Source organism: Haliaeetus albicilla, chromosome 5 (assembly GCF_947461875.1).
Source record: "Haliaeetus albicilla chromosome 5, bHalAlb1.1, whole genome shotgun sequence".
Taxonomy (NCBI): Eukaryota; Metazoa; Chordata; class Aves; order Accipitriformes; family Accipitridae; genus Haliaeetus; species Haliaeetus albicilla.
In genome coordinates this window covers 7,375,112-7,389,673 of record NC_091487.1, presented here as the reverse complement: position 1 = coordinate 7,389,673, position 14,562 = coordinate 7,375,112, and the positions used below count along the sequence as shown (strand labels likewise).

Below are 14,562 nucleotides of genomic sequence, written 5' to 3'. Positions count from 1 at the left end.
TATGGTTCATATGGTCTCTGACCTTCCCAATACTTGCTAAGTTCCACGGTTTGTTATATTGTTCACCAAAGTATATCACATACTACACAGGACAAAGGCCTGACATATGAATTACAAACGGGACATAAACATGGGAATTTGTGCGTATACATATACACAGACAAATATGTATCTTCTAATGAAGTGAATCTAATGCTTAGAAAATGGTAAAAGTGACAGTTCTGGTGACTTTGGCCCTGTTATCCATAGGTTAGCATGTACAACAAGCAGAAAAAGTGCAAAGCACAAGCTGATTCAACATTTTTCAGATATGTAGCCATCCCACTCCAGGAGGCCCATTTCTGGAACTGAAGGAGACAGCAGCTTTGAAACATAAATATCAATCTATTAGGAGTAATGGCCAAGAAATTGCCACCATGTGGCAATTTAATGCAACATCTGGGCAGTACTTATGTTAGGCCAGCTCTGAATGACTAAACCAAAGAGGGAAGATCTTATTCAACAATGCCGAAAAGCACAAGTTATTTATTTCTTCCTCATTTTTTGCACAGGAGTCTTAGTAATCAAGTTCTGTTCCGTTTAAAACTACAAGCTGAGTTTAAAAATAAGTATACGTAAAAACTGAAAACTTACCTAAACCCCATGATCCCTGTGTTGGCCATAGCGTAGGACAAGCCAAGTATCCCACTTCCCATGATAGCATTCATTAAATTAAATACTGAGAAACCAAAGGAAGAGCCACGATTTGGAGGATTCTGTAAAAAGGGCAAAACAAAGTACAGTTAGTACAGGAGAGGCGTTTTGGTCTTTCATAGGAGGAAATTTAAGGGAGGGGGAGACAGTCAACTTTTCCTTCCCTCATCTAAATCAGAAAATCTCTTTTCTCATTCTCAGACCACGCAAACCCTCCTGCACGTACAATAACAACACGATGCCGTCCCAGAAGGATCTCTAGACGTCTACATCCTTCGAGAACGGCGATACCGGGGCACAAACCCAGCGCAGCAAGATTTAGGCTTAAAAGCGGGCTGCCCCCGGCGTGCTCGCCACAGGAGCGAGGGGCAGAGCAATCGGCAGCACCTCTCCAAGAGCTGTGCCACCGAAGCGGCGTCAAACGGAGCAGAAGGAGCGCCAGGACCAGGCGTTCGGCCTCACAGGCCCGGCACTGCCCCCGGCCCGGCCCTTCCCGCCGCCCTCGCCAGGTGTCACCCCCCGGAGCCGTCCTCCACAGCCCCGTCCACCCTCCGCCTCCCCGCTCCACAATCGATCGGCCCAACCTTTGAGCCCCAGCTCCCCCCCCCCCTCCCCGCCGCCTTCCCGGGCCACGCTCCCCGAACTTCTCCTCAAAACCAAGCACTGCCGGCGGCAGCCGCCCCCGCAGCCTCCCGGCCCGGGAGCCGCGGGGACGGGGACCGCCCTGACAGACACAGCGCCCAGGGAAAGGAAAGAAAGTCAAGCCGAGCCGAGCCGAGCCGGCGCCCGCCGACGGAGCGGGCCCGGGCAGCCCCGCGGCCGCAGCCCCCCTCAGGGCGCTCCCCCTCCCCGCCGCCGAGCCGCCCCCCTCACACGCACGCTGCCCGACGGCGGCAGCAGCGGGGCGGACTCCCCGTCCTCGTCCTCCGCCTCCTCCTCCTCCTCCTCTTGCTGCTCACGGGCCGACAGGTACCAGCCCCGCTCGGCCAGGAGCCGCCCGGCCCCCCGCGGCGGCGGCGGCACCATGCCACTCCGCGCCCCGCCGCCTCGCCTCTGAGGGGAGCGCCGCCGGGGGGGGCGGGCCGAGGCGGGGAGGAGGGCGGGGCCGCCGCGGGGGCGGGGCCGCCGCTCCAGCTCCGCCCCCCCCAGCTCGGCGCGGCCACACGGAGCGGCGCGGCGGCGATGACGTGAGAGGGCGGCGGCGGGGCACGGCATGAGGTGAGGGAGGGCGGGGGGGGGGGGGGCGGTAGCCGTAGCCGTGGCAACCGGGGAGGCCCCGGCTGCGGCCTTGCGGCCGGGGGGGGGTCCCCACGGTGGCCCCCGGCCCCACAGCCCCCGGCCGGGCCGGCTCACCTCCGCCCCCCCCGGCCAGCGGCGGGCGGCCCAGGCCGCGCAGTGGGCCTGAGGCGGCGGCTGCCGGCGGGGCTCCCCTCAGGCCGAGCCGGGGCGGGGGGGGTGACCCCGCCGAGGCTCCCGCTCTGCCGAGGGTCCCTTCCCCCGGTGAGGCCTGGCCGGCGCCTCTCCCACCCGCCCGGGGGGTCTCTGTGTGTGTGTGTGTGCCCGGTGGAGCTCGGAGCGGCCCTCCGGCAGCACACCCCCACCCCGCCTCCCCCGATTTACCTCAGATTACTCTGAGGGAAAAACGGGGCAAAGGGGGATCTTGGAGGGACCTTGGTTGCGGGGGAAGGGCAGGCCTTCCCGTAGGCGGTGTTGGGGAGGTGTTAGTCCTCGTCCTGGCTGCAGGGACCTCCGGCCAGACCCAGCTGGGGGGGGGGGGGGGGGGGCGGTTTATCTGACACCGAGATGCCCATGCAAACTGGGTCAGCAGTTTCCAGCTAGGGAGTAGGGGAATGCCTAAGAAAAACACCGGGATGCTCTGGCCTCTGGATGAAGTTTTTTTTCTCCTCTGTAGCAGACGTGAAGAATGTAATGTTTATTTTTGAGTCAACAGGGAAAGGAGGTGCGCTTTGCCAAAAACTTGGCTTAGGGAAACGAGCTGGCTTGGAGATGTGGGGAGTCCCAGCGAGGAGCTGGGATTTGTGGGGGAGGGAGGGTGGGAGCGGGGCCAGCTTTGCTAAGGGTCGAGCGCAGCTCCTTTTTTGAAGAAGAGACCACATGGCTTGTTACCCACAAGGAGGGCAGCAACCCTGTAGATGTCTGAGGCAGACAAGAGAACCGGTTTCCTTTCAGAGCTGGTTTGCATCTCTCCTGTCAACCCCTAATCTTAAAACAAACTTCCCAAGAAGTCAGGAGAAATGACAGCCTCACATACTACCTAGCCCCTTGGTTCCTGCCTAGGAGCAGCCGGTGCAGAATCAGTAAAGTTGGGCCCCTTTGGACTGGCTCTAGTGGGGGAAACCATTTAAAGAAGCGTACAGCTACTTTTCAAGTCCCCGTCCTATGAATGAACTGTGGAGAGGGGTTCACTTGCTGAAACAGGCATTACTAATGTTTCTCTGTACCTTCAGGGGAATTCTGCATTTAATTCATGGTCTTTCTGGCACGCAGCTTGTGGAGCAAAGACACTACGGAGCGAGTCTTACCACTGGGGTATAGGAGGCAGAAATCACCGAAGAGTGATTATGACCGCTATTGCTAATAACTGTTTTCTAGCAACCACTGCTTGGTAATGAATTTTATCGGAGACAGAAGGGATCCAACAGTAGGATCAAGACGGTAGAAATTTTTCCATGTGGCTTACTGGGATTAATATCACATTTATTAGAACAAAGAGAGGTCATTGTTTTTTGGCAGGAGGGGATTATCTCACTGCTTAAAGTTAGTTAATGTTTAAGTCTAAAAATACATTTGCGAAAGGACAGAAATTTGTAGTATATTATTTGTAATAAAGAGCTTTACTAAACTATTGTGGATTGTTTGGTACAGATGGAAATTCTAGTTTAAGAGAACAGCAAATCCATGTGATTTGCAGCCTTTTTAGTGGAATGATTACATAATGTCTATAAAATGAATAATTTCTCTTCTAGGACTTTATGGAGATTTGGATACTCTGCCAGACTACTGAAAACTAATCGTTTTAGGACAGCTGCATCAAATACATCATTTCCAGCAGTTTGGATGCTATTGGCGCAATATTCTGGCAGAATACCTGGGCTGTTTGTAGTAGTTAAAAAAAATAGGTTTTTTACAATGCCTGAAACTGTGGAGGATAAAGCTAATCTAGAAGTGTATTCGCCACATCCTGAAGTGCGTGGGATGACACTACTCAACAGGGAAGCTTTTAAAAGGACAGTTGTTGTTCCAGTTCTTAAGGTCAAGAAAGAAATTGTAAATACTTTGCTAAAGTCCCTAAAACATACGGTACTACAGCGTCCTGGTCTAAAGCGAGTGGTTGAGGATCCAGAAGATGAGGACAGTAGACTTGTCATTCTGGATCCTCATAAAATACCAGAATTCTCATTAGGGGAATCAGACCAAGAGGTATTAAAACAACTTAATGTTCGTCCTGAGGTGTCCAAGTATAACTTGGAGCTGACCTACGAGAATTTCAAGTCGGAGGAGATCCTACGAGCAGTCCTTCCTGAAGGTCAAGAAGTCACCTCTGGATTTAGCCGTGTTGGTCACATAGCTCATTTGAATCTTAGAGATCATCAGCTACCATACAGACATTTGATTGGTAGGTAAAACAACTCTTCTCAAAAAAGTAATTAATATATTTTGTATAGTCTTAGAAAGATATTTTAACAGTTATCCTGCCGATAAATTATTACTTGTACAAAGAAAACTTTTGAGTGCTTTTCACTGCTTTATATTTCAACTTTAAATAGCCTTGTGCTGATGCTGTAGCAGTGCACAGAAGGCACAGTTCTCTCCTCTTACAGTAGTTGTGGTCTCCCTTCACTGAGCACTGGGTCAGGGTAAAGTACGTGCCTTAGAAAGATGTCATGTCTGCAACCCTGAATCATTAGAGTTGTTCTAATACATGCTTAGTTTTGTTAACTGTAAACAGCACTGTTTGTATCTCTTAGTAGAACATTAAGAGGTTGTAGTCCCTTAACCAGAATATCTTTTGCCCTCTCTTTCAGGCCAGGTTATAATTGACAAGAATCCGGGGATCACCTGTGTAGTGAATAAAACCAGCATAATTGACAGTACATACAGAAATTTTCAAATGGAAGTGCTCGCTGGAGAGAGCAACCTGGTAACCAAGGTACAGGGTTTTTTTCCCCTGTTATTTTGAATATAATATGTTAAAAACCAAAGGCATCTACTGGAAAGATGTGATGAAGAGATGCTGTTAAGACCATTCCTTTGCACAGTGCCCTTCATGACACCTGTTTTGGAGTGTAAAAGTTGGCAGTTACTTCTACCTTCCTTTGTCCTGGTCTGCTAAGAGCAAACTCACAACCGTAGGGATCATGAACATAAGTATTCTTTCAATTTCACAGCCTAGATTTTAATAGGATGTAAAAGCAGCTGAAGTAAAGGTTTCTTACAGAGATGCTAATTACAAACTTGTAGTGAGGGGTGTTTCTCACTCTAAAGCCAAAATACTTAGTGGATTTGATGTAAGAAAATGCTGTTTCTTAATTTCACCAAGCATTGTACAGTGGCTGGTACAGAACGCAGGATTGTGTTTTTTAAATCTCACCGGCTTTGCAACTTAGGCAAGATTTTGTCTATGCCTTTTTCTGTCAGCAGCAAGACAAACCTCCTCTCTCCTCTGTTCTGACATTTTTCAGGTTTAAAGCACTATGTAACTGCCAAGTATTCTTCACTCAGGGTTTCTTGTCCTTAGCTGGAAACTTGGCCACTGGTTCGACCAAAAAATATTTTTTCCTAACTGTTAGCAGTTTTATACTTTTAGAAGAGAAAACTTTAGATTACCAAATAAAGAAGATGAATAGCTTGGTAGAACATCCTGTACATGCAGAGAAGGCATTTCAATTGTCAAGGCAGAAGCGATAATCAAATATTATGCAGATGGTATTAGCTCATTAAGCATACATCTAGCATACCACTGAGCTGCACACCGAGGAGTGCCAATACGCTTCAGTATGTTTCTTGCTGGCAAAGCAAATGATGCAGTGATTTGGACCCAAAGTTACGTTACTTCAGCGTCACACAATTCAAGTGCGGTGGTGCAAAGTGAGTATTATCTTGCATCCCATTCTCATCTGAATAAATACTGTTTCTTTTTAGCTCTGTTCTTAAGATAGTGGTCATCCCGAAGTTTGGGTTTGGATCAGTTTCCAAACTCCGTCACCTTGAGAGATAAAATACAGTATTTCTTCATACTGCAGAATTTGCTCCCAGTGGCTTTAAATTTGGCTGACTGTTGCCATTCTTGTGCTGTATCATTCTCAGACACTTATTTACTATGTGGACTTTGCTAAGGAGGGCTTGAGGCATCTTCCCAAGGTCTGCTTTCAATAAAGGGGTTGTCAGCCAGCCACAAAGCTCTTGAAAAGCCTCGGAATTTTTTTTTTTTTTATGGTCGTTTTAAGTTGCTGCTTTATTTCCACCTGGTGATTGAGACATGCATAAGCCAGCCATCTGGATTGACAGTTGGAACATTCCTTATGGCTAATTCTGATGAGTAGATCTGTTTATACAAGATTCATGTGTACTACTAATGGGACAAATGTCAAGGTACACGTTACTGTTTGATAAAGCACCTTGGGTTTTAGCTGTCTTAATTACTAATAATGCTTAAACATGCCTGGAATTTGAACAGAGAGGCTTAAGCAAATTTTTTGGACTTTCAGGTCAAGGAAAATAATATTGCATATGAATTGGACTTTTCTAAAGTCTACTGGAACCCACGTCTTTCCACAGAACACGGCCGTATCGTTGAGATTTTAAAGCCCGGTGATGTCCTTTTCGATGTCTTTGCTGGGATTGGACCTTTTGCAATTCCAGCAGCAAAGAAAAAGTGCCACGTATTTGCAAACGATCTCAATCCTGAATCCTACAAGTGGCTCCTGCACAACTGCAAACTAAACAAAGTAGACAACAAAATAAAAGCATTCAACATGGATGGCAGGGACTTCCTCCTGGGGCCAGTAAGAGAAGAACTAAGTAAAGAGCTCCAACTTCTGAAAGAAGAACAGAAAACCTCTTTGCATATAGTCATGAATTTGCCAGCTTTGGCTATTGAATTTCTAGATGTTTTCAGGCATCTCTTAGCCGGAGAGCCATGCAGCGCTGCTGGCCTTCCCACGGTACACTGCTACGGTTTCTCCAAACACGACGACCCAGCCAAAGATATTCAAGAACGAGCTGAAGCTTCACTGGGAACCTCCTTGGATGGACGCTGCTCTACTTACCTGGTTAGAAATGTCGCACCGAACAAGGAGATGCTGTGCATTAGTTTCCAGATTCCAGCAGATGTGCTGTACAAGAGGCCCTGCCCTGATGAAGGTGAGGAACAAGCCCCCTTCGTGGCACTTGGATTTCAGGCTACACCTTTTGTTGTCTCAGGCTGGTCCCACCTTGTCAGCCCTGTGGGCCACTTCAGCCGTGTGACAGCGATGCTGTACTCCGGCGTGAGTGCGGAGGTGGCCGGCAGGACTGAGCGTCTGCACATGCGCAGCAGCTGCAGGGCTTCATGTGCTCTCAGCAACAGCGCTCCACTCCTCTGATCCCAGCATGAGCCTCCACAGAAAAAATGGTGGACTAGATAGGATCATCCCACAGGCCGTAAAACAGACCTTTATGCCCTAGATTGCCTACTGGGGGAGGATGAGGTATCTAATGCCAAGTACACGTTTCTATTAGCTAAATACTTCAGAACTGGAGCTTCATTTTCACCCAGGGTAGAATGGTGTACTTCCAAGTGACTGGTCCCAGTTCTGACCTTCTCTCTTAGCTTGCACGGACTCAGTTTAGGTCCGGAGTCACTACATCAGCAGAATCAGGTTCAATTTAACTGAGAAATAGATATCCTTAGAGATCTCTAACATTCAATTTGATTTTTGTTTTTTTTATAATTGGTGATTTATTTCTTGTAGAAGCTAGCTGGCTTCAGTGATCTTGGACTTTGCACTACATGACGGGGGGGGAAGGCTTTCAGTCTGCAGTTACATGAACTGGAGGAAAGGAGGTTTTGATAAAGCTTTAATGCCATGAAACTTATCTTTACACTGTTGTTGGGTAGCACTGAGATGTACGTCAAAATGTAGCTCCATACAGATTTTTTGAAAGTCCTTTTTGGCGTTTGGTAAAGAACCCCACATGACTGCTGTAACAGTTTTCATTTGTGACTGGTAATCCTGATTTTGACTCTCATCTCTTCCTGTTAAATCCCTTAAGTGTTACATGGCTTGTGGTTTAGTTCAATCTGTTTACTGTACATTAAGTAACTTACTTTTTCTAACCTTCTTCCAGCAAAACCAGCCTCTAAACGTCTGCGTACCAGCAAAGATTTTTCTGAAGAAAAGTTACTGAGTTGAAGACTAGAGTTACGGTAACTACCTTAGCAGTTTGCGTAAGGTATACTTAGGTTACCTCTGGTTTACCCCTTGAATTATTTGAAGCATACCTGTGTTATCCATCTCAGGCGCCAAGATGCGTAACGCATGTTTCAGCTTTCCTTTGTGAGCCTTGCTTCCTGAATTTACCTTTTTTTTTAATTGTGGGATCAATAAGCAGATTGAAATTGTTGTTACTACAAAAAAATAAAACTTCACTTTTTTGTAATAAATGTGTTTTGGTACTTTTCTGCTCTTTTCACGCCCCGTGATAGTTCAGTGACACAGACTAGGATAGTTTTTTGCTATGTCATTTTGATACTATGGGGTTTGTGGCGAAAACCAATTTTTATATTTTGTCGGGTCTAGCAAGATGACTTGTATAACCCTTGCATTGGATTCTCTTGGACAAATTTTTTTGGTGTTCAAGAATACTAGGTTACTGTTAGCAGACGCACAAACAAACAGCTCTTGTGTAAGCAAGATAACCTTTCAAAAACTTAACCCAAGATACAAAAAGTCCCAAACAGCCGTGTACACTTGTTCCTAGGCTTTTGAGTAGTAAGTGCTTTTTAACACTGAGATTTAGTTAGGGATTAGTTGACTCCTACCTTAGTGTTTGCCCACCGTTAAAGCAGGAAAGACTGTAATGCCGTTTGCACAGTTGCAGATGACGTACTCGCTTGCGTTGGAGCACTTGACTGAAAACCAGTACCTGGCTGAACAGTCCTCTCGTCTTGAAACTGCGTCCTCCTGCGGCTTTTGTGCCCCTGCCCTCTCCCAGCTCTCCCCCTACCTCCCTGAGTGCTCCTCTGCTGCAGTCCCTGGATGATCTCTCTGACTGGCTGCCTGTGTTCTGCAGGGATTGGAAAAGCCTCTGCCTTTGATTTCCTTTTCTTACCCATCCAAACTATTGTTGGGCAATGTCAACCACAAATAGTTTCTTGGGACAGAGAACTCGGATCACCCTCTCGGTTTCAGATGTTGTCCAAGCTCAGAGCTCACGCCTAGCAACTCAATTACCAGATGTCCGTCCCCCTCCCTGGCTCTGCTGCTGTGGCTCCATCACTGGGGCCGGCGACCTGACATCTTGGCTCTCACCCAGAGAACCACTAAGGCCCGTGGACTTGTTTTCCTCACGCCTCTGTTACAGCCTTTCCCTTGGCTACACAGCCTGTGCTTTTGAGCAAGCCTTCGCAGCTTGGTTACCGCTGGATTGCATTTATCAAACCAGAGGAAAACAGTCATCGTGACTCACTCGTACTATCTTGAAAGCTGCTGTACAGATTACTTCCCTAGTCTGCCACTCCAGCCCCAGCATTCCTCCACTGGCCTTTAAAATGGTATCGCAGCAGCTTTAACCTATTTGTCCTTGCTGTCAAGGACGGGCACATCGTATCCTTTCCCTACCAGTCACTGCTCCTCTAAGAGCAAGTGCTGGACTCTTGCCTCTGGCCTGCGATGCTATCTCTGCTGTCTGTTACATCTTCTAACACCACTGCATGCTTTCCTACCGCTGTCCTGTGGGTTTCCCATAAACATTTGAAAGCTGCTCTTGTTCTTCAGAGCCCTCCATAAACACTGCTTTAGCGATAAGGCCCTCGACCATTCTGGAATGGTGCAGTCACCCTATGATCTACACTAATGCGCCTGTCTGTGCTGCTGGAGACCGTGGGTCCCTTTGTGTGCATTGCCTCACAGTCCAAATTTAGGGCTTCTTGACACTACTGCACTAACAGAAACCTGTCTTTGATCACCCTTTTTGTGTTAAGCAAGTCAAATACATAACTCCAATTTTCAGCATGTGACTATCCCAGGGCAGGGAAGGATTTTAGTTCTTAAAAGTTTTGTTCGCTTAAGGATTAAATGCCATTGTTATTTTAGCAGCACAACTTTAGTTTAGATGCCAGTTAATGCATTGTATGTAGCTATACTGGTAACCAGGGGTTTTTCCACATTTCTGTGCAGTTGCCACTTCTGCGTATAACCCTCCCACATGAAATAGCAAACGCTAGCCAATGTACATGCAAGTTGCATGAGTGTACTTAAATGATACGTATGAATATGCATATGCAGTTCTGCATTCATTAGGGCAATGACCTGAGGCTTTACAAACTGAGTATAAAGCAGATCATTGATGAGGCGTATCTTTACCAGTCTGGGTGAGCCCGGAACAGTACAGACTCCCCCTGGTTGCTGCTACTCCCTCCCAGGGTCCCGAGCTGAGTCTCGGGAGAACCGCCACTATCTTCTATCTGGGAACAGGAGACAGGCTGTCAGGTATCTGTGACAGAGAGAACGAACTCCCGCAGCTTCTGGCTGCTAGGAAAACAATCAGCTAGGCCCCACGGTGGTGGCAGCCATCTACCATGAGTGAGGGAACAGATAACTAAAGGGCATGTCAACTTTCAGGCCTTACAGCCGAAGGGAGAGGAGGAAGGACCCCAGGTGGAACGCAGCACTCGTCTCAGGGCTAGGCTACAACATAAGTGCAAGCGTACGAGTGATTTCTCATGTGCACTGCACAGCCAAGTCCTGCAACACCCGGCCACGGGCTTTCTGTCTAATGCCAGGCCACCTGGCCCTGGCAGGGAGCAGTGCTCTGCAGGCTATCATCTTTTCTACACCTCTGCCTCATGTGTAATGTTACCTGTTGGCAACTATTCTGGGCACAAACAACAGGATTTCAGAGAAAGGGCAATGGAAATTTTGGTGCTTCCCCCCACTTCTGCACCGAGTCTGGAATAGAGCTTTTTCTTCTCTTTATTACAACATAGAAAAAATACGTTCATTTAGTACACTCCTCAGAGCAGTATTCAACAACTGCTAATGGATGACCCATAAAATGCAGTCCAGGCTTTGCTCTAGAGGTGCTCGCTGTCCTGAGCAGTTTCCAGTCTCCTGCAGTTTATAGACACTCATGGCCACATATACACACATCCCGCCACAGAAAGCCTATCTCTGCTGCGATTAGTCTATGTTCCACTACAAGGAGAGGGGAAGGAATATGTCAAAGCAGCAGATCAAGTGGCCAGGGTCATCCCAAAAGCCAGACAAAGGGACGTTCCTGCCAAAAGAAGCTCCTGAACACGTAACAGAAAAGTTGCCAACAGAGCTAAACAGGAAAAAAACAAAACCAGTTTTGACCACTTTAATGACCTAGCCTTGTCTCAAGGCTTCTTAGATTGCTTCTAGAGGAACTCAGTTGAAAGACTTTGAGCTAATGATTTCTTTTCCAGACAAAGGTAAGAACATCAGGACGGATCCTGCACAAGAGTTGTGTCAGCATAGTTCCAGGGTTTCTCATCTCATCCAGCTGGCAGGAGGAAAAACCCACTTGTCTGAACTGGGGAAACTAGTTTTATGGGAAGAAAATGTAGGCTTGAATATTGACACTAAATGTTATAATCAAAATGGCATTTAAATGCTTGTGCAAATAAAACCCTGCAATAAGAGTAAAACCACAAACTTTAATAAAAAAGTCTGGCTTTATTTAAAAAAAATTTACAAGTGTATTTCTTTAAACCTCAAACATACACAGCTGAGTTATTCACATCTTCCATTAGATGTGGCTTATTGCTTCAGCCTCCCTCAGCAAAGTGCCACATGACTAACGAGTTTCCCCCTCCACAAAAATGTATCTACCATTTTACAAAGCTCTCGTGCAGACTTTTTTTTTTTTTTCCCTTTAACACTTAAACACAGCTGGTTTTACACAGAAAAGTGACTGCAGCTTAGCCGTTGTGCAGATGGCAGCAATTTTACCCAACCTTTGCCGGCTTGATTTGTTTCTCACTCCGTTTGGCGTCCCTTGATCACAGGCTGATGCACACTGGCTAACTGGGGTGCCAGAAAAGACCACTGAAAGCATCCTGTAAGGCTCGGTAACAAGCAAGAGAAGAAGTGTAGCCCCCAGCGAGATCCTGTGGAGAGGCAGCTCGTACATGGTTGAGATACCTAAAACAAAGAGAAGCATTTAGAACAGAAATAAACACATGAAACACCTGCATAGTTCACTGTACAGTGAGATTGAGGCTACTTTTTGGGAGGAAGCAAGGAGACACAAGCTGCCTACTGTTAGCCACCTACAAACACATCGGTATAAAACTTCCATTAGTTAAAGCAATGATGATGCTTGCACACCTTCAGACAAGCTGCCCAGCCAGCACACTGAAAAACCCAAGCTCTTTGCAATAGGTTGCACAGGGTGAAGTACACTCCCTGGTTTGTTATTTTCTGTGCTTGCTCTGGGAGAAGGGTTACATTTTCCTCCCTTTGGTAGGTCCTTCTAAGACGATGATGATGACAACACATGTTTCCTGTGCTCCCACAGGAATCAGAGGGTTTCAGCTCTGTCCAGTTAACACTGGGTGCTTCCAAGAGCCGACTGTGCCGGTTGCTTTGATGACAACAGGGCTGAACTCTGCTCTTGGACCTATCTGTATCTGGTGTAAGTCCACTGACACCAGGGAATTAGATCTGTAGGAGGCTATCATCAACCTTTTGGCTAAAGAAGCCTCTAAACTTCCCCATTAATTAAGCATCATCACCCATTTGCAGAGCCATCTAATTTTACACCAAACCAGCCAGACCGATGAGTTGACATTGAAACACACTACCTACGCTGGCACTGCCGCAAGCTCTTGGCTCCCCTTAGCTCCTTCTGAGGGCTCAGACCCAGCCGTGCACGCTGAAAGCTCCCATTAAAGGTGTCTGCTCAGGGGGGCTTGAATGGTTTCATTCAATGCTGTAACCCTATTTTTGCACCCCACACAGGACATACAAGACCAGATTCTCAGCTAGTTTTGCACCAAAACCCCATCAAATACAAAGACACAGACATAGGCTGTAGCCTAGCACGATCAGCACAACGACCATCTCAAATTCTGAACACCAGATAAAACACCGTAAATGAGAACTGCTTTTCACAGCGGCCATGTAAGCCACTGAGCTTCAGCTAGCTGTTTTGATTCATCGCTTGGTACATGTTGCTCCTGGGAAGGTTGAGTCATTCCACCTCTGGCTTGGCAATTCAAGCATAAACTTGCAAAACGCATACAGCCTTTTATAACGTTATCCCGAGAAACCTAAAACAGCTGCACTTTTGGCAGGAAAATACAGGACCACCAGTAAAATATCCAAAACAGTTGCATCTTTTAATTTATGACTGTACACTGTTTCCATAAAGAGTATATAAAACAGGTCAGATTTTATAGGTAAGACATAATAAACAGTCATACCCATTGATGCCATAAATGCATAGAAAAAGAGGTTACTTAGAAATGATTAATTACAGTTTTAAAACTGTATTTCTTGCACCTAGTAACCACAATGCACAGAAATAAGCAATATTTCTCAGTGATTGTTGGTGAGATGCTAAAGTTAAAAAATTGAATTTGCCTCCTGTGGCCGAGTTCAGGTGAGCTCTGCCGCTTTGTACCAACTTGCGACAGAGTTTGGTCCTCACTGCTGGACACTGGTTCTCACCAGCACAGGCACAGACGTTAGGGCACAAACCCTTTCAATAGAGTTTAGTCCAAAGCAAATCTACAAACACAGCAGCAAACCTGGTCCCGTGTCTTAGTCTGCAAGGGAAGATGGTCTGTAGAGAGCTCCTGTTTTGTGGGAGAATGCATTTAATAGATTTTTTTTTTTTTAAACATTCTTGTTACTTGTTCCTTAATATTTTAGAAGGAAAATCTCATCCTTCCCAAAGGCCTTTTACAACTGCTGTGGGAAACAGGAGCTCCTTCCCCCAGCCAAGAATGATGAAGGGATACTGACAACAACAAATTTCCTTCAAAATGCCAGTGTGAAACTACCTCCACCCTCCGAACCCGAGAGTCTTACAAAAATCAATTCCCATCTCGGATTTCACTTCCATCATGTTTATCTCATTGCACAAACTTCATTTTCCACTCATGCATGGAACAGTCCAGAGAAAACGGGATTACTTTACACTTCTACACTAACAAAGGTTGGTTGTGTGTTTTTCATTACTTATCTTTTGTTACTTATGTATCACTAAAAGGAGAGAGGGAGAATCTATTGTTTCCCTTTTTTTTTTAGGTCATCTGAAATTGGGGCATTAGTTTCATAAGAGGGCCTGATTTACAGCTATTACAGCATTTATAGTTAATTGGTATGTGATCGCTGAAGCAATACAAAATCATTGCCAAAAAGGCTCAGATCAACTTTTACTACGGCAACCTCCGTCAATTCTCCTTACTCCTGTGAAACAAGCACGACACGCTCCGGCTGGTCAAGTGAGGTCTTTATTTTCCTGTTAAGTATCTAAACTTACTGCTCTTGACCCATTTAATTACTGTGGTATACCAGGCAATTGCAAAGAATCTGCCACGCTGAAGCCACACAATGAGAAGTGAACGTTTCGCTGGCTTTTCCACACCAATCCCCATCTGTGCTGCCTGAATCC

At 46.6% G+C, this 14,562-nt stretch overlaps 3 protein-coding genes across 8 annotated transcripts in view; 1 reads left to right on the top strand and 2 right to left on the bottom strand.

Annotated features, from left to right (window-relative positions):
* SLC38A6 (solute carrier family 38 member 6) overlaps positions 1-1,762 on the bottom strand; it is a 46,197-nt gene extending 44,435 nt beyond the window's left edge. The window contains exons 1-2 of one of the 5 annotated variants that reach the window (XM_069783215.1): positions 1,567-1,762; positions 634-755 (exon numbers count right to left, since the gene is read on the bottom strand). In XM_069783215.1, coding sequence (XP_069639316.1) covers positions 634-755; positions 1,567-1,719 — 275 coding nt within the window. In that variant the 5' untranslated portion in view covers positions 1,720-1,762. The remainder of the gene's footprint in view (positions 1-633; positions 756-1,566) is intronic. The other 4 variants (XM_069783210.1, XM_069783213.1, XM_069783211.1 and 1 more) reach the window with 4 other exon arrangements.
* Positions 1,763-1,834: 72 nt separating this feature from the next.
* On the top strand, positions 1,835-8,371 carry TRMT5 (tRNA methyltransferase 5). 2 transcript variants are annotated; one of them, XM_069783207.1, is made up of 5 exons: positions 1,835-1,911; positions 3,681-4,330; positions 4,740-4,864; positions 6,423-7,077; positions 8,044-8,371. In XM_069783207.1, exons 1-5 carry the CDS (start codon positions 1,907-1,909, stop codon positions 8,106-8,108), a joined length of 1,500 nt encoding a protein of 499 aa, XP_069639308.1. In that variant the 5' UTR covers positions 1,835-1,906; the 3' UTR covers positions 8,109-8,371. The 2 variants fall into 2 exon arrangements, with proteins under 2 accessions (XP_069639308.1, XP_069639309.1); XM_069783208.1 differs by lacking the exon at positions 1,835-1,911 and adding an exon at positions 2,179-2,653.
* A 3,224-nt stretch (positions 8,372-11,595) lies between these two features.
* Positions 11,596-14,562, bottom strand: part of MNAT1 (MNAT1 component of CDK activating kinase) — a 127,302-nt gene continuing 124,335 nt past the window's right edge. The window contains exon 8 of the mRNA XM_069783209.1: positions 11,596-12,083. Within this exon, the coding sequence (XP_069639310.1) occupies positions 11,963-12,083 (121 nt within the window). The 3' untranslated portion in view covers positions 11,596-11,962. The remainder of the gene's footprint in view (positions 12,084-14,562) is intronic.